At 42.3% G+C, this 19,776-nt stretch overlaps 1 protein-coding gene across 1 annotated transcript in view; it reads right to left on the bottom strand.

The window, feature by feature from the left end:
• Positions 1-19,776, bottom strand: part of Kif5c (kinesin family member 5C) — a 148,275-nt gene that overhangs the window by 52,629 nt on the left and 75,870 nt on the right. Inside the window, exon 11 of the mRNA XM_010620975.1 lies at positions 8,819-8,967. Within this exon, the coding sequence (XP_010619277.1) occupies positions 8,819-8,967 (149 nt within the window). The remainder of the gene's footprint in view (positions 1-8,818; positions 8,968-19,776) is intronic.

Here is a 19,776-nt window from a genome sequence, read left to right as displayed (position 1 = left end):
TAAGCAGCAACTGGAAGCAAAATCTCACATCAACTATTGCTTTGCTGAATACAAACTGGACCCACTCCACTTTCCCTTTTTGACTGGACTGTACTGTACCTAAGCCTTTTTCTAGAATTGCTGACCTGAAACAAATAACAGAATATCAGAGTAGCCTTTGAACTGAACCGGTACCAAGGCAATATTTCATTCATTTAATTCCAATTCCTGCCTTAAAATATCCATTAACAGCCTTAGTGTGTGGCCTGGATTTCATCCAATTAAAGGATCCATATTCTCTACAGCCTATGAAATTCATGGGCTATAAAAGCAGTAAGAGAGAGATAGATATATGAGATAATTTTTAATCACACAAATTATTCACAACTTTAAAGTCCTTCCCTTTTAATTCTGTTCCTTCACCAGAAAAATTCAACACTAACATTTTGGCAAATGTTCTTTCTCCACTTAGTTTTTTACTTAATGTCTAATTTTTTCAGGCACAGCTTCTGAAATTAGGGACAGGGTAACCCAGTGCACTACAAATTGGCCTTCAAGTTCAAATATGATGAAGGTGGATTCTTAACTGTATAGAACTGGAAGCCAACCAGACTATGATCATATTTTTCACAGGCGAATTCACTCCAAGGAGAAAGACATTTCTCCCAGTCTCTTTGGTTCCCAATGGCTGGAGTGGCAGTGATATCACAATACTGGGATAAACTAAGATGTTTTCCAGTGTGCTTGTTGATTTATCTGGTCAGGAAGTGGCCAAGGCTGCACTTCTGGCGTAGCAAATACCTGCTCTAAACACAAGCCACATGCCTGACTCCCCTGAAAGCTGCCCTCGGCTTGTGCTAAGGAGTTACCCTGTCACCAAAGAGTGAAGATGTTCTGGATTAGAGGCCCAGTGCACTTCTGGTGCTGCTACAGGGCACCCTGAAAGTGATCAGTGGACTCTCAGAAATATGTCCACAGCTGTGACAGGACACTAAAGCCAAACTGCCTCTTCTCACAGGTTTGATTAATCACAAATTCATGTCTTGTCTAACCTCTTGGATTGCCTTTTGTAAAGAAGAGGAAATAATAATGCCTTCATCACAGGGCTGTTCTAAAAATAAATGAAAGCAATATACATAAAAAGCATAAAAGGCATTATTGTTTAACACCCATCTCTTACCTCCTCTTCTCCCTGACAAATATGCAACATTTTAGACTTGGCAGATAAATTTTTACTATTCTGGAATTAATATTTCTAGTGTCTTTGTAATACCTTTGTGGCTGGACCAAAGTTCCAAAAATAAAATATGATATAGGCATGTAAGTCCCTTTTAGGTTTGTTTTTATTACTATTAAAACGATATTTGAAACTCATAAGCAGAGTCTGTGGTTGCTCTTGGACAATTCTCTCAAGCAAACCATCAATAGCTACACCTAAACACCGAGCCCTGCCAGTCTATATTCTAAAGGTCAGGCAGTTGAGGTTATTTTTTGCAGCAGCCATTCAGACAGAGCAGAACAAAGCAGCAACATGCCAAAACAAAGCAGCACAGCTCCTGGCCGGAGAGGAACCAAAGACTGTTCTCCTGCACACCACTGCCCTTGAAAGGACCGAGAAAATGACTTCCAGAAGCGTCCCCTGGTAACTACACTGTCCAGCTCACAAAGATGTGTGGGGACTGTAAATTCCCAACAACAGGCAAGACCTGACACCAGGCAATCTGTCTCCATGGCAATCTCACCACATTAATCGAGAATATTCCCTGCACTGCAGTGGACGGAGTCTCCGGAGGAGCCCCTGCAAGGTGATTTTAGAATAACTGATTTTAACAAGGAAGACAGCTGCAAACAAACCCTGGAGGAATAGAGCACTGACATCTGCGGTGGGAGAAGCAGAAAGGGGCCACCAAATGAAGATTAGCACCTATTTTTGTTCTCTCTGCATGAAAGACAGATTTCTTTCAGTCTAGCCCTGGAGGCTCATCCCGCTAAGGGAAAGAGGTTATAATATTGTAAAGCATCTTCTTTTCTAGACTGAAAGGCGCACACACACACACACACACACACACACACACCAGAAACCTTCCCCTTCTTTAAATAAACATCCTGGCATTTACTATTGTCAGATGTAATTACCTTTTAAGGACTAAAAAGATTTGTGTTTACACAGGAGCGTTCACTTGGAGCATACCTATCAGGCTTGCAGAGCATTCTAATTATAAAATGGAAACCCCCAGAGAGCACAAACAACATTTCCACAAAAAATAGAAATCCATCAATTCCAATAGACAAGAATGACAGACTAATCAAAAATTCTCATTAGGTCTATTACTTTAAAATCCTAAAATAGTTTTTTTTTTAAAGAAAACCATTAGACTGCCAGGAATTCATTAAAATTTCACACATGAAATAGCAACAAGCTAGTTTTCCTTTTCATAAGTTGAGTTCCCTAAGCCTCAGGAGAACACAGAAAGGTAATTGCATTCTCTCAACAACTCCAGGGCAGAGATTTGCCGGTCACTCACAGCTTCCGCCAGAAACCACCATAGCTCTGGCAAATGAGGTGTTTTGTTTTAATCAAACGAGGTGTTTTGTTTTAATACCAATTAAATAGGCCCAGTGGCAAACCTAACGGTAAGTAATTTCTATATCAAAGAAACTAAAAGGAAATCTTTAAGTTGCCAGATGGATAAGAGCAGCTGGCCACAAGATGTCATTACATAAATGTGAGGTTCAAAAAAAGCATTTCTTTATGAGATTATTTTGCATGCAAATAGCATCCTTCACCCTAGCTACTAAAAATACTGTAAGCAGCTTAAGACATTCTCTAATCCCACCTAGAGTAACTTTGTAATAAACTGGTCACCTGGGACTCTACACCCTCTTTACTTTCATGACCTCTTTAACAATCTACAAGGTTCTCCACACAGTCAGTATTTCCTTACTGTTTGTGCTCTCAAAAGAATGAGGGCTGCCGGGCATGGTGGTGCACACCTGTAATCCCAGCACCCAGGAGGCTAAGGTAGGAGGATCGCTGTGAGTTCGAGACCAGCCTGAGCTACACAGTGAGTCCCAGGGCAGTATGAACTACATAGTGAGACCCTGTCTCAAAAAGAAAAAAAGAAAAAAGAAAGAATGAGGGCCCAGCAAATTAGATACCCTGAATGAGATACCAATTTTTGCAAATACACAACAACCATGAATCCAAGAGGGAGGCAGCACAGTCTATAGATTTAATGCTAAAACAGCAAATACTCCACAAAAATCCCAAAGTTTCACAGAGACCATGAGGATTAGGTTTTCCAGTTACTGGACGGTGGCTGCCCGTCTGACAGGTTTTGAACTTGGAAAACAAATCTGCTCTAGAGATGACCAATTCTTCCTACCTTCTCGAACTGTGACGAAAGCATTTATTGGCATGACTTCCACAGATGGGGCAAATCTACATTATTTAATCTTAAATCTAATTATTCAAGACAAGAGACAGCAGATATAACAGATTATCAGGTCACTGGGTCTCCTGACAACTGGAACTGCAGATACTCCTTTTTCTGACTGAAACCCCTATAAAAAAGGATTTCTTTCAAAGGTGAGAAATTCCAAGTGTCAGAGATTAGCACACACTGAGAGTGACTTGGTAGTCATGGGAACACTGGACCCAGCCACCTCTGCAGGTCACAGCCCTGTCCTCCAGCCCTTCCTCCACCTCCTCCTGTCAAGAGCTTTCTGGATGGAGGACAGGCAGGGGGTGTGATTCATGCTGAGTCCAGCTATCTGTATAGGATTGTTCGAGTCCTCTCCACACAGATGACCAACAAAGCAACACAGCTTAAATTTTCTGGCAACGGCCCCACTCCATTTATGGACTGTTTCTTACGCAAGCTGGTGAACACTATGGTGATACTCAAGTGCCCGTGGATCCTCCTGATTTGATGAAAGATGGTCCTTCACTCTGGCCCACAAGATGTCACTGCTAGAGTGTGGGGGGCATTTGTTACTTTTCAGCCACCCAACACTCATTCTCATAGTAGCACCTCAACCTCTTTTCGTGAAATTACCCCTTCAGTTGCATGTAGTCTTAATCTGACAGTTTCTCAATGTCCCCTGTCCTTCCCTAGCCGACAAACCACCAACCACAGTATTCCTGCTTCTATGCTGGGCCTCTGCTCTCCAACGTTAGGATGTAAGGATAGGAAAAAAAAATCTCAAGAGGACACATTCCAGGTATGACCCTCTGAGACCTGTCAATTTTCTGTTGCCTGTATCAGCTCCAGTTTCTGGCTGTCCAAGCCTGGTTCCTCAGCTGTTTGTGTTTTGTTATTGTGTTCTTGTTTTGGTTTGGTTTTGTTTTTTGACTCTGTGAATCACTTTGAATTCTCTTTCTTTAAAACCTGGACAAGGTCAATTTCTATCGCAACACAAAGACTATAACTGGCACACTGGGGGGTTGAACCAGGCCAGTGGCTCTCTTCCTGCCTCCTTTATTAAAACAAGGTGTGGTTCTCCTTGAGCCACCATGCACATGCCCAGAGCTATCCTGTCTTAAGAGCAATGTCAGAAATGAAATAAGGGTTGGTGCAGAATATGCAGCCCTGCTATAAGAATCAAAGCTCAACTGTGCCCCATGGAAAAGACTGACTATAGTGAATGCAGACGAAGCCCACTGGCCTCACAATGGGGCTGTTATAATTAGGTACCATAAACTGAGCAGGCTTGTAAGCATCAGATATTTATTGGCTCCATTTTGAGAGGCCAAAAGTCCCAAATCACAGTGCTAGCAGTCAGGTTCTGGGGAGCAGCCTCTTCTGGTTGTACTGATGGTGTCTTCTCATTCTGTCCTCACATAGCAGAGAGCAGAGAAAAGCAAGGTTCCTTGGGACTCATGTAAGGGAAGTGATCCTCAGAAACTAATCATCTCCCAAAGGCCCCAACTCTAACGCCATCACCTTGAGTTGCAGGATTTCAACATATGAATTTCAACATTCAATCCACAGCATCCATCAAGCTACAAGGGATTGGTACAGACAGGGATCGGGGGGAGGTATGTAGGCATATAATACACAGGATAGTGTTTTACAACTTTTAAATAACATTGGACCAGGCAGGCCCCTCCCATGGCCCAATCCAGCCATGGGTCAAGACATGGCTCCCTTCCTCATTGCAACTGACTTGTTTCTCCCCTACCTCATTCTCTATGACAGCAAGTAGGAAAAAACGCAAGCATGCATATGTACTCACATGGACACACACACACAACTTCTCTGTTGCACCCCTTCCTTGCTCTCTCACAGCTGGAGGATAGCAGTGACACTTTTAAATTATAAACCCACCATATAAGGAAAGAAATCTCTTTCCCTGGGAGAGTGTACACAATTAACAAGGCTTCTCCATCACTCATTCAGGTCCCAACATGGCAACATCAATACTCAGGAAATGCTGAAGTAAATTAAGTAGCCACAGCCGACAGGCTAATGTGTGTGAGTCAAATTTCAAGAGAAAGCTGGCAATATCCTGCTACTCTCATTTGAGTAGAGGGCATGGTCTCTTCGCTGTTCCCTCCCCCAGTATCCTGCTGTCTAGTTTATAGCACTAACCAGCCCCTCAGGACTTCAGCTGTGAGGCATCAGGACTGACACATGGGACATCTTTGAAGGGCTTCCATCCCCTCGTTCTTTGGAGCAGAACTTTTCATACTCCTCTCACTGGCCCACACACATCACTAGTGCTAAGCTCCATATACAGACAATACCTACAACAAAAGAGAAGGAACTCTGGAGTGAGGCCCCCTCAGAACAGAGCCCACCTCCACCAGAGACAGATCCCCTAGAGGGAGGTGTCTAACCTCTTGGCACCTTAAAGGATTAAACACCCAGCCTGGGAACATAATAGAAACCCAGGCTTGGTTTATCGTACGTGTGATACTCAGTGCCCATCAAGTGCTATGCAGCTAACCCTTGAGATAACTCTGCACTCAGAGATGGTCAAGGGCCACTCCATGTATCTTTACTGCCTTTTATCACCCTCCTTCCAATCTGACATTTGTATCACCAGAGGTTCTCTACATTTAAGAACTTTGTCCCGAGAAAAATCACCTTTAAAATACAAGTGTTAACTTTGAAGGAAGGAGAGTTCTGCAGAATCCCTCCCCTACGCTAGTCCCGTTTTACTCAGTAGTAATGGTAGTGATGGGGCTCCCTCAAAACTCTCTCCCTACTCTCTTCTTCCCAATACACCCTCCACATGGTCCACATGGGGCCTCTCCCCTGCCTACATCATCAGTCATTATTCAAGATTGACAACGCTCAAATGCCTCTCTCCAGCTCAGGCAACAAGACCTCGGACCCAACTCCCTTTTCTCACATTTACCCAGACACCACTCCTTGCCTTCTTTTTCTTGTCTTCCTCATGACCAGTCTCGCTCTTCTCCCATGTTTCAGGTCTCAGGGGATGGGTCTGCCCTTCCTCCAGCTTGATCAAGATGAAACCATGGAGCTGTCCTTGACACCTCCCTCTCCCCGTGACCAATTCTTCACCACATCCTGCTCATTTCTCTTGCCAAATATCTGTTAGGCCCATTCACCTCCCCTGCTTCTACTGCCATGTCTCTCAATTCAACTGCCATTGTCTCACTGTTGGGCAACCACCTTACTTCCTTCTCTGCTCAATCCGGTCCATTCCCCGGCACAACCAATGGATTTTCAGAAATACAAATCCTGTACATTCTTCAGCTCACTACCGCGGAATGGCTCCTCACTGCTTCCAAGATAATGACCAAAATCCTGGGTGAGGACTGTGGATAGCCTTTCCAGGATCACCCATATCTACTTCAAGCCCCCCTCAGGCCCAGACACTCATACTGTTCTTTCACCCTCAGAGCCGGTAAATTAATGGGATTCTCTCAAGTGCATCCCACCCTCATCCCACATCTCCTAATCACTCAGCTAAGAGCTGTTACTCTCAGCTCGGTTGTCTGTGTTGCTCATCCATAAGTCTTCACGGGCTTCTTGCTGGAGGTCAAGGCCCCAGCTGTAGTCACTCTTGGCACCATATGCTTCCCTTTCTTGGTATGCAACACTTACTATCGCCACACACTTGCCAATGGTGACTGGAGTTATCTCCCTGCTCAGAGCAGAGGTCATCTCCAACTGCTTACCCTTTAATCTCCAGCACCCACATTAAGTACATATTTATTTAACATACGTTTATTACAGCTCTACTATGTGGCAGAAACCATGCCTTGCTTCTCCCTATTTATGTAACTTAAGGGCCTACACAGAATCTCACCCAATGGTATAGAAAACAGTAAATTTTTGAGTAGATTTTCAAGATAGGTGAAGCGGGACAATTAGTTAAAACAATGCCAAACAAAAAGGCCAAGAACACGATAGATGCCCCAAAAGATCTTGGCACACAGTGCACCAGACAAATGAGGCAGGGGGCCGACCCCAAAGGGCTACACTGATGCAAGAAGGAAAACTGGGTTGTTGGCAGGACATGGGAAAGGATGGGAAGTAACAGGGCTAATTACCCAGGGAATAATGCATTTAAGGCCTGTCCCCCAACCCTGTACCAAAAGGCCTTACTGAATATCCAAGTCACCCAACAGAGAACTGACCCAAGACTATTCCAGAAATAGAATAAAACTTCACACAGCCACCCCCATCTTGCCTTCCACCCTCTCACCCTCCTACTCCTGCCAAATTGCCAGGAATCATCCACCAACCCCAGGTGCTGAATTATTCAATTATTCTTGCAGCTTTTGAAACACATGTGTGGCTAGAAATTCTTCTGAAAAGACAAGAATCCTGTTATTTAGGCTACTAGGTCATTTTCTGATCCTCTCTGAATTCTCATTTGCCACGTAATTGTTCTTCAATTAAATAGTAGCTCATTGACACCCACCCTTACTAGCAAAAGGCAGAGGCAAATATATAATTACAAGGTATGCTGCTCACTCTGCAGCTATAAACAGGTGGAGTTACCTGCAGCCCCCTGAGCTTCTATGCTGACCAGGGCTGAGGTCTGCAGCAGCACTATAGATGTACATTATTCACATAGAAGATGTGAGGGACAATTTCCAGCTATCCACCATCCCCCTGCATACACATGCCACCCTGCCTTATTTCAGGTTGGGAAGAAAAGGCTTCTATCTTCTAACCTCCATCACAATGCTAAAATCACTAAAATAATCTGTCTACACTTGAATCTGGAAACCCCTCAAGCGTCTCACCCACAACCCACCCACCCACTGCACGTCAGCTCTGAGATATTTTCTTCCAGTAGAATAAACCAAAGAGAATGTTGGGCGGGGGGGAGTAGTCACGAAACCAGCCTGAAAGACTCCATTTTAGCACATGGCTTCTTTAGGAGCCCTCTATTTCTGTCTCTGAAGAAGCAGAGCATGACTATGAATTAGGTTTTTTAAAAAAGACCAAGTATTTGCCAGAGGTGACTTTTAACCCCAATCAATAATAAAACCCATCAGAGAGAATGACATTCTCCTGTAGGTAAAAGCAATCAAAGCCACAAAGTCTCAAGCACTGCCCTCCAAACCTCAAATAGGGCAACAAGACAGTGAAGGGCAGTAATAGATAAAGAGCAACTCACTCGAAATGGATTAGGGCAACCTTGCAAATAGCCACTTGCCTACCCCAACATGTGCCAGCCAAGTAACGGGGTGGGGATGCGCCATCACGCCAAGAAAAAGAAAACATCTGCCGTCCACACAGTCTGGGGGACACTGGACCGAGCTCAACCATGATCTCAAGCGTCTCCAAGGATGCCAGCAGTCACAGGAAAGCACCACAAAGACGAAGACAGCACTGCTCATTGTCCTTACCGCTCCTCCACCTGTTCAGCTCCATCTCCAGATGCTGGATAACATTCTTCAAAGTCTTGTTTTTCTCTTTCTCTTTTTCATATTTCTTCTTCCATTCTTCTGCTGTCAGTTCCAGGTTCACAGAGACTGTATTCTTGATGGTCTTAGCTCTGGGATTAAAAATGTAAAGGGAAAATTCTGAGTACAGCTCCTATCGAATCAATAGAAATAATCCTCAGGTTCTTTAGGTCCAAAGACATACCAACTTCCTAACTGTATTGATGGCACCCCTACTTGTTAGGGCTCCAAACTCATCTTTCATTTCTTTCTTTCCCATCCGTCAGTCTCTCAATCCAATGGACTTGTATTCATATTGTCTCTCAAGGTCCCCCTTACTCAATTCCCTCTGCCCCTGTCTGAGTCTGTTCTCAGTCCTGCTTAAGGCTATAACCCTCTCCCAACATTCAGCATCTTTCTTTAAGCACCCTGCATACCACAGCCACATTCATCTTCTTAATCTTTCAATTCAATAAATTTATGAAATACTGGGGATACACCAAGACAAATAGAGAAGGTCTCTTGGCTTCTTGGAGCTTAAGTTTCTTATATCAACAGTAAACATTGAAAACAGTTATTTCCCTTACTCATTTGCTATGTAGAATGAGTCCTGATGTGCTAAACACACATCAACACATGTCCCACAAGTGGGTGACATAACCAGACATGGCTGGCCAAGGGACACCATGGCTGCCTGCTGAGTACCTGCTGCGCTCGAAGCCAATCATCACCATGCTGCAGTAAAGGGCCCACTGTTCTCAGATCAGCCCATTAAAAAAAAAAGAAGAAGTTGAGATTTTTTTTAACTTGTTATTTCCCAATTTAAAACTTTAAAAAATAATACATGGGATAAACATATTTAAGGCCACCATTTTGCCACTCTTGGCATAAAAGAAGCAGCGATCTCCTAGGGCATATTGCTAGAGGACAGAGGAAGGGTGGGTTTTAATGACACATAGGTGGAAGCTGGACAGCAATGCAAGGGAGCAACTGGTAAGGGCAAATCGGAAGCTGCCCCAAGAGATAGTGAAAACCAAAGACACAATTCACCTGGAATGCACACAGAAATTAACACATAAATAGCTTTATCCTATTAAAAAGTAAACTCAGCACGGCAGAATTCTACCATTACTTACTTCTTAAGAAAGTAAAGTTCCATGTGACATCTTGTTTTATTTGCTATTCAAACAGTTCTTGTAGTGTCTATCATATTTGCCAGGATGATCAGATCTGGGTTAATGTTATCATTAAATGACATTCTGGACATGATTTCTATTTTACTGCAAGAAATTCAGCAATCCTCACCAGCACTACAGATGTCATTCCAAAAATTAATTCCTAAAGCAGACAACTAAATAACCTACTGTCAAAAAAGGAGTGACAACTTCAATGTGAGACTCACTAAAGAATTAGTATAATTCGCTCTCATTCACATTAGCTTGAGGCTGCTGTCCCCAAATGTGTGCCAACTCTAATTTTTCAAATAGCAGCAATTTTATTACTAGTTTAAAGTCTGTTCCAGTCTGACACTCTCACCTCACCTTCTAACATCCTCAGGGAGTTCTGTGGATGTCTCTCAGATTCAAGCACAAACACTGCAGCATTCAAGCACAAACATTATCAACTTAGTAAGTTGAAAAGTGAAAAACAACTCATGGCTAAAGAGCTTATTGTTGTTCAAAAGTACACTCTGAGACGACTAATTTGATATTTTTAAATTACAAAGAGTTCCTTGATGATTCCAAATAACACCAGAAGGAGAAAGATGGAGCCTCTCCGCTATATTCAGGCAGGTCTAGCCAAAGGCACATTTTGTGACTAGAACCAGCAAGGTGACCCTTTGCACAACTGGTACTCATTCTCAAAGTTCTTTTAAAAGCTGCCCAGAAAATTATTTTTCTTCTACTTCTGTAGTAATCAGGGTCCTGACAGGAAACAGATGATCTGCTCCAAATGGAAAGAGTTCGGAAAGAGTTTAACAAAGGCATGAAAAGGTGGTGGTAAATAACAAGTTGTGGTACCCTTACACTAGTGAGGGGGCAAGCCAGACTGGCAGGGGCCCAAAGGGGGAGACCTGGCAGAGAACAGCTGCTGGGTGGGTGCTGTAACAGTCTCTGCTCCAGGGCACAGCCAGCACACAATGACCCTGCAGGGAGGAAGCTAGGAAATAAATACCCTGACCACATTCTCGTCTCTCCTTAAAATCCCCGTCCATATTCCTTCCCACTGACTGAACCAGGAGCAAGGGAACCCATTGCAGTAGTGCAAACCAGTCACCCTCTGGGGCACAAAGCAAGGCAGAAAGGGCATAGAAAAGATGCAGCGGTGTAGAGAGAAGACACAGCACATCTCTCATTTGGAAATCAGACAACAGTAAGAAACTGTGTCTTATTCTGGATCCCTAGACTTCATTCAGCCACAAACTAGGCAGAGGGGCATGGCTTTTTACCCTCCAAAGGCACAAGAGAAAAAATCAGGTACCAATGACAGAGAATGATGTTACCTCTCCCAGAATTTTCTAGAAGTTTAAAATATCTACCCAAATCCTAGGCAGTTTGGGTGTACATTTGTATAGAAATTGGCAAGTTGGTTCTAAAAACCTATAGAAGCAACGAAAAAGGCCAAGAATAGCCAAGAGAATTTTGAAGATCAAAGCTAGAGGACTAAGTACTGATAGTATAAAGCCATAATAATTAAAACTGGTTACATGAAATTTTAGAATAGAAACAGAATGGAAAGTCAAGAAACAGATTTACTGTCATCTTCTTTATGATAAAGGTGCCTACAGAGTAGAGTGACAAAGGATAATTCTTTCAACATATGGCACTAGGCCTCCAATACCATATAAAAATCTATTCCAAATGGGTAAAACAATAAAACTTCTAGAAGAAAACAAAGGAGAGTTATCTTTGAGACTTTATGGTAGGCAAAGATTTCTTAAATAGGACATAAAATAAAAAATAAATTTGACTTTATTAAAATTAAAAACCTCTCATTAAAAATCACCATTAAGAAAGTTAAAAGGCAAGTCATAAAGTGGGAGAAGATATATGAAATATATACACCTGACAAAGGGCTGACCCAGAATAACTCCTATAAATCAATAAGAAACACTAAGCACAAACTTGACTATACTGAAAAAAAAAAAAGGTGCTTAGCATCATTAACCAAGAAGGAAATGCAAATTAAAACTATAATGGGGGCTGGGGATTTAGCTCAGTGGTGCCACTGCCTGCCTCACAAGTACAAGGACCAGAGTTCGATCCCAGGTACCAAAAAAATACTATAATGGGACACATTTATATACCGAATAGGATAGCTAAATATATTTAAGCAGTTTAAAAATACAAACTGCTGCTGAGGAAGAGCAGTGACCACAACACTGAATTGCTACTGAAGAGAGTATGAATTATTACTATCATTTTGGAAAATGTTTGGTGAGTATCTACTAGAGCTAAACATCTCATACCCTAAGACACAGAAATTCCACTTCCATGCAAGAAAAATAAGGACATAGGCTCATTCAAAGGCACGGCAATCAAAACCATAGTAACTTTATAATAGCTCCAAAATGAAAACAATCCAGGGCCGGGGATTCAGCTCAGTGGTGCTGCCGCCTGCCTTGCAAGCACAAAAACCCAAGTTTGATTCCCAGTACCAAAAACAAAAATACAAACCAAAATGAAAACAATCCAAATAGCCATCAACAGTAGGATGGATACAAACATGCTATAGTCAAACTACAGGACATTATGTAAGTGTTAAAAATAAACTACTACATCTAGCAATATAGATTAACTTCATAGACACAGTAGTGCAGAAAAACAGCCAAATACAAAACAGCACTATTTGATCTCATTTATATGAAGTTCAAACATAGGCAACACTAACTACCCCGCCCCCGCGCTGACAGAAGTTGGAATGACAGTGATCCCTGAGAGCTGGGGGTGTAGGTGAGAGGCTTCTAAGATACTGAGCAGTGGTTACCTTGATGTACATTTGTTAAAAATAAATAAATAAATAAATAAATATATATGAACTTTACACTCAAGTTCACACTTTTTACAATGTGTATGTTCTATTCATTAAAAACAAGTAGAAAAGCCCACGTAGAAAGGAATCATAGCAGATACAAGAATTTCTAGATTGTGAGATAAACTAGGGTTTACTAAGATACTGAATTTCTGTGCCCAGCAAATTTTTTATTTTAATAGAACAAATATTCTTTTTTCTAGGATGTTGAAAACAATCTTGCAAAGAGCTATAAAGATGGTCTCAGTCCTTCATTCCCCTAAGAGATCTGGAGTAAAAGGACAGAGGATATCTACAATTTCTTTTTCTTTTTACTGTGAATATTAGCAAGTTTAGAGAATACGGAGCCTAAAAGCCATTAGTTCCTATTTAATTTTGCTATAAAAATATACTTGCCTCCTTTGTGAATATTCAGCTAGTTGCCATCAGTGTGGGTCATTTATTTTATTTTTTGCCTTGTACACTTTTGGGGAGAGGCGTACCTGAGGATTGAACTCAGGACCTTGTGCATTCAAGGTAGGCATGGTGCCACTGAGTTACATCCCCTGTACACTTATTTTGTTTATTATTTCCCAGGTCTTTGACTCTGGTATTTCCCACATACTTGCAGGCTGAAATCACACTATAAAGCATTATATCAAGACTCTGAAATGGTGACTTAACATAGATCCTGACACAAGGCCACAGGTGGACATGACTCAGGGGTTTGTGCACAGGGCTACATATATAACTTTCAGATGGCTCGCGAGGAAACATGAAACTAGAAAGACAGCAGAAATTAAGAAGTGCTCCAAGGCAGGTTTATAATTTTGTCTAGCTGAGGATTCAGTTTTGCACTGGTTAGTGAAAAGGCACATTCTGAGAATGCATCAGGTGGTTTCATCCTTATACAGGTATCCTAGAGGGTGCCACTAAGTGGTATAATCTTATGGGAACCCTGTCACATATGTGGTCTGTGGATGATCAAAACATCATCATGCAGGGCCAGGGATTTAGCTTAGAGGCGCTGCCACTTGCCTTGCAAGTATAAGGTTCTGAGTTCGATCCCATGTACCCCCCCAAAAAAATCAATACGCGAACTGTACAGCAATAGCAATAACATCTGATCATTCTAATGTATTCTCTCTTTGATACAGGAAAACAAGCCAAAGACCCACAGGAGCCCTATTCTAGACACTTACTGATCAAATAGGCTGAAAAACTACTCAATTATTACAAAGTGACCTAATTATTCAGAAAGAAAGGGGCACAAAAGGTCTTGGGTCTTCATTTCTAAGAACGCTCAGGTTTTACCTAGAGCCCCCAGTGTAACAGATATAAATGCTATACCTAGCAGGCACTGAACCAGCCCCTAACCAAAGGCTGCTTAGTGAAAAAACCTTGAATTGATCTCAGGTTTCAAGTCTAACAGCAAGATCTGCTCAGTAAACACAAGCCCAATTGTGAGAATGCCATTATCAAGGACCCCCTGTTTTGCAGTTTCTCTCTGGCTTGCTTGCTCAGGAGATGCAAGCACTTCAGCAGCATGGAAATCCTTCTCCACTCCATGGAGGGAGCTAGGCCCAAGCTTTTAAAAGAAGGCAGGGCTAATCATTAACCCCCCTTGGAGAAGGGAGAGCAAACACAGCCCACAGACAACAGAGGCCTCAGAAATCAGAAACACACATCTACCTCTACTTGACACTCAGCTTTGTTATTTCTTTTCCCAGCACCCCTCCGGTTCCTCTATCACTGAATCTCTCACTTACACATTCAGAAGCACATGCCCAGGCTAAGAGGCTAAGTACTCCTCTGCTACCACCAAGGCCAAGCACCCACACCTGTCACTTTGAAAAGGCATCTCTGTAATTTGGCATACTTCCTTCACTCATATTTACAGGCCATGGGCAGTTCTAAATGATATGCATGCCACCTATCAATGGAGTTTCTTGTAACCATTTTTACCTCCTTGGGAGAGTCAGGAGGATTTTCGTTCTTGATACATTCATGCCTCCCATTTCAGCATGCTCCTTTGCTCCCCAGGTGTTCAGGATAGTACTGGCATTTGAATAAGGAGCTCAAGACAACTTCACACCTTCAACTTGTTTAATAAATCTGTAATGTGTGATTCTGTAGTGTGAACGGTGTGTGAGACACAGAAGCTGAGTCCTCTGTCTGAGAAAGTAGGTGGGGGTGGTCCATTCTCTATCAGGATTTCCCAGAAAAACAGGGCCAACAGGAGAGAGAAAGACAGACAGATTATGTATCCTGTTATACAAGAAGATCACATTATGTATTCAAAACATATCTTTCTCTATTTATTTAAAGAAGTTGGCTCGCATGACAGTGGGGGCTGGTAAAGCTAAAGGCAAGGGGCTCGCTCACCCATCAGGCTGGAACTCTGCAGAAAGTGAAGCTACAGCCTTGAAGTGGAATATTTTCTCTGGGAAGCCTGAGTTTTTGCTTTTAAAGCCTTCACTGTCATCCTTCAGGGTAATCTATTTAAAGTCCACTGACTGTACATGTTAACCACATCTACAAAATACTTTCAAAGCCACAGCAAGATTAGTATTTGATTAAACAATGGGTCCCACAGCCTAGCAAGGTTGACGCCATCACTAACATACATCATGTGAGTCCAAGTCCTGTGCTTCCTTGAGTGGCTGGTGAAGCCATTGCCCTGCTTGCAAGGAAGAGGATCAAAAATAAGAAATTAAAATGTTTATGACTTAAATGAGGAGTCAGCATGTAGTTAAATTTGTGTCACTCACAGTATCTCTCCGTACAAGAGTGAAAACTAACCCTATTGTTGTCCCAGCAATGGGCCTTCCAACAGGGGTAATGTGAGTCCTTTTTGGATTTCTGTTAGAAGAGCCAAGAATGTGCCTTGGCCAAAGAGCTCACTCTGCCTCTGAAGGTAACTGGTTCTCAGGCTCTAACTGCATAAACTTAGATGCACTCTATTCAGGCTGCCCACTCCAGGGCCACTAAAATGGCAGGCGGTGTGATTAAAATGATGGCATGGTCCTTTTAAAACAGTATATAGCAGGAAAAGAAGAAAGAAGATTTTCCCTAAGTTATCAATTCTCCTTCCACATTCAACATATACATAAAGTCATCGAATTATTCATGCTGGATCAATCGAAACCCTTGCTTCCAGGACCTGCTGAGCCAAATTTTCCCGAACTGATTGGCCTCGCCCTCAGGGCTCCCTTTTCTCCATCAACACCCCAAATCAAGGTACATTAAACAGGCTTCCAAGATAATTGGGTGATTTGAGTCCACACTTCTAAAACTTATAAATAGCTTTAAAAAAAACCCTTATAAATATCTTTTTCCAATAGTGCAATACAAGTGCTTTGGAAGAGTAATTAAAGAATAAAGAATAAAATGCAGGAGGCCAAAAAAAAAAAAGGTCAATGAAAGTGCTCTAATTTGAGCCTGGCTTTCTGACTCTTGACCGCCTGGAGTTTTAAGTGCTGCCCCTCAATTTGCTTAAAACTATGGCGGCTTCTGCCTCTTCAACAGCACGGTGTTGGGCATTCAGGGAGAACAGAAGAGCAAAAATTCATCACTGACACCAAGACACAGACATGGAGAGTTTCTTCTTTTACATCTGTCTAATCTAGAAATTTGAGGAACATTGGCTGGGGCTGGCCAGGGTACCTCAGATATCTTCAGACCCTGCTGTGCTTTTCCTGCTCCAAAGTCACACTACTATGTTTTACTCAGAGCATCCATCCAGGCCAGCCTGCCACGAACATGTACTCAACTCTTCTCCTCAAAAGAGCCACAAAGGAATAACTGAAAACCCTTACACTGCCTCAAGATCTGCCCACCTCTGCAACATGAATATAAGGAATGCTTTTTACACCGAATGTGGGATGCACCCAGAAGCTTTTGTGAGTTCAAAGAGCCTAATCTCATTTGCTATCAGATACCATGTCTAATTCAATGTTCTAACTCATGCTTGCTGTGCAACTGGGTTCAATGAGTACATTTAACAATAAAACAAGTATAGGCCCCGTAGAGAAGCTCAATGTCCTTAAAGAATCTATCAACTAATTTAGGGATAGCATAAAGAGAATAAAGCCTCACACATATCTAAACATACACAGAAAAACAAACCAGATCCAAACACAACCCAACTCCTGGGCATTAACTATCACAAAATGGTGTGACGGTTCAGCAAGGAATCCTACAGTAATTTTTTTTTCCTCAGTGAGTTTATGGGTACATTCTAGGTATACAGTACAGTTACATTCATCATTGGTATCTTGCACCTTTACATGACAGGCAGGTCTTGGTTCTCATTTTTTTACCTGTTCATTTATTTGATAAGCATTTATTTACTGACCACCTACTGTGCCCCTACTTGTGCTAAGTGCTGAGTGGAAACTGATGCCAAGGACACACTCATTCCTTGCTGTCATGCAGCTCAGAATCTCGATGACACTGATGAACCTTCTTCATATGGAAACATAATTGACATTACTGTTTATTTCCTAGAATCCTTGGGTATCGGCATTCAATCCAGTCTCTTAATTACAGTGCTGTCCCTTGTAGAACTTTATATTCAGTCTAATCTCGTCTATTACCATGACCTTTCCAAACATCAATCCATCAGACTGCTTTAATGTGTGATTGTGTTCACACGTTACATGCTGGTCCCATGCTAAATGAAAACTGAAGCAACTTTTACATACTTCTCTAAGAAGTAAGCATTATTATGTCTCATTCTACAGGCTAGAAGATTTCAGGCTGAGACAGAAGTAAACAAGAGAATGGTCAGTGGCAGATCTTAGCTTCATAACTGGTTGTGCTAAACACAAGGGCTGTGCTCACCCACTGCAGTGCACTCACCCAGACTGCTACAGTTGGGCTATGGTTTGTGTACCTACGACAGAAGCCTGGTCATTAATGTGATGATGCTGAGAGGTAGTGACACCTTTTAAGAAATGGAGCTTAGTGCAAGGTAACTGGGTTACTGGTGATGCCGCCTTCCGAAGGATTGTGGTAGTTTCCACAAAACCCTGGTTAGTTCACATGACAGGATTGTTATAAAAGAGCAAACCTGGCACCTTCCCAGCCTCTCTGGCTTTCTTTATCATCATGTAGTCTCCCCTTCTCACACAAACCACTGCCTCTGTGGCGGTATCTCTCATGAAGTCCTCTACAGAGCCGTACTGATGACAGTACCATGCTCTTGAATTCCCAGAACTGTTAGCTTAAATACACCTTTTTTCTTTATAAAGTGTCCAATCTCAGGTTTTTGCTATAGCAATAGAAAACAGACCAATATAAAAGTTCCTGAGCAGGCAACCCTCATGTGAGAAGTTCTACATCAAATAGTACAGGCCACATCCTAGGATATTCTGTATCTTTCCTCACTCATTGACTGTATCGTCTCAGGCATGGTATGCAAAGGCTTTTAGCTTAACTCTTAGTTTTACCCTCTGTTCAAAGGTGAAATAATCCCTACCTGTTAGAATTGCTAAGGACTCTAACACATATCTGTTGCTTAAAAATGTATTAATGATAATGATGATGTTGATGAGGGCCTAAGATTAGAAGAAAGACTATCATATCTTGAACTGATATCTAATTTGCTATCTGTAGAGAGCTGCCAATGCCCACTAACAATAACTACCTGAGGTCAGACAGCCCAATGACCCAGGGTGACCTTGGCTTGAAACAATCCAGAATATTTTTGCTTTCCAGGTAAGAACTTCTTCAAAGAGATATTTCCCTTATAAATGCATTTGGAAGTAGCTTACTCAACTATGTCTCCAGAGGAAACTGCTAAAGCTCAAGCTTAAGACAGTGAGTGGGAAAGGCGACAGGAGCAGGATGCATTCTGTGTTTACCAAAAGCACGTGCTGGTGCAGAGGGGTCCCAGGAAAAGTAGGAAAGTAGGTGTTATGCCAATACAAACCCACTGGCAAATCATTTGTCACATCAAGGAAGCCACTGGGAGGAAGTAAAGGACCCAAATGCAGTTTAAAAGGTATATTAGTTCACAACATTTCAGCATAATTATTATTTATTTAGATATCCCACCAGTGCTATGACTGCATAATTCTATGTTCTGTGGAGGGCTCATGAAATGACAGGCTTAATGCAGTTTAAACAAGCCACAACAACTCCCCATGGAGCATGCCCACCCCACCTGTCCTTTCTCTAGGCCTCTGAAACTATTTCTCATGCATAACCCCTCCCAGGAGGAAGGCAGCAGAGCACTAGGGACATCCATTTACAAATGAGGCAGTGAAGGTCCACAGAGAACTGGTAACTTGTGTAAAGAACACAGGATTATTCTATCATATGGAATGATGGCAGAAGAATCCACATCTCCAACCTCAGCTCCAGGCTTAGCCCACTGTGTACTAAAAATGCTCAGGTCACTCAACTCCATAGCACTCCAAGCTCTTGGGAAACTAATTAACCATGAGAACACCATGGCTGAGAGGACTGGGCCTGGACTCCAAAAGTAAAGAAATATGACTGAAGGAGGTAAGCCTTGGGAATGGGAGGTAGATGAAAAAGGAAATGGCAAGAAAGGCAAGGAAGGTAAGAACCAAACCACACCCATGATTGTGACTGCAGGATTACTGGGCTGTTCCTGCTGCCAATCTGTCACCACCACAGAGACCAAATTTGTCTCATCCGGGCATTTTGTAAAGTGAGAAGATAGCTGCATAAGCCTCTTCCCTCAGCATATATCTGTACCTCCTACCTTAGGGTTAGCACAGAGCCTTTTTCTTTCTTGTTCTTTTCCACTCCTCTACATCCATCTAAATGGATGTTTTACAAGCAACTTTGCAACACACCCCAAACATGTGAGTGAAAGGTGGTTATCAATCTTGAGACTAGTCCTCGTCATTTTCCTTGTCACTGGGACAAAATAACTG

Source organism: Fukomys damarensis, unplaced genomic scaffold (genome assembly GCF_012274545.1).
Source record: "Fukomys damarensis isolate Sample0158 unplaced genomic scaffold, DMR_v1.0_HiC HiC_scaffold_29, whole genome shotgun sequence".
Taxonomy (NCBI): Eukaryota; Metazoa; Chordata; class Mammalia; order Rodentia; family Bathyergidae; genus Fukomys; species Fukomys damarensis.
This window is presented reverse-complemented; position numbering and strand designations above follow the sequence as displayed.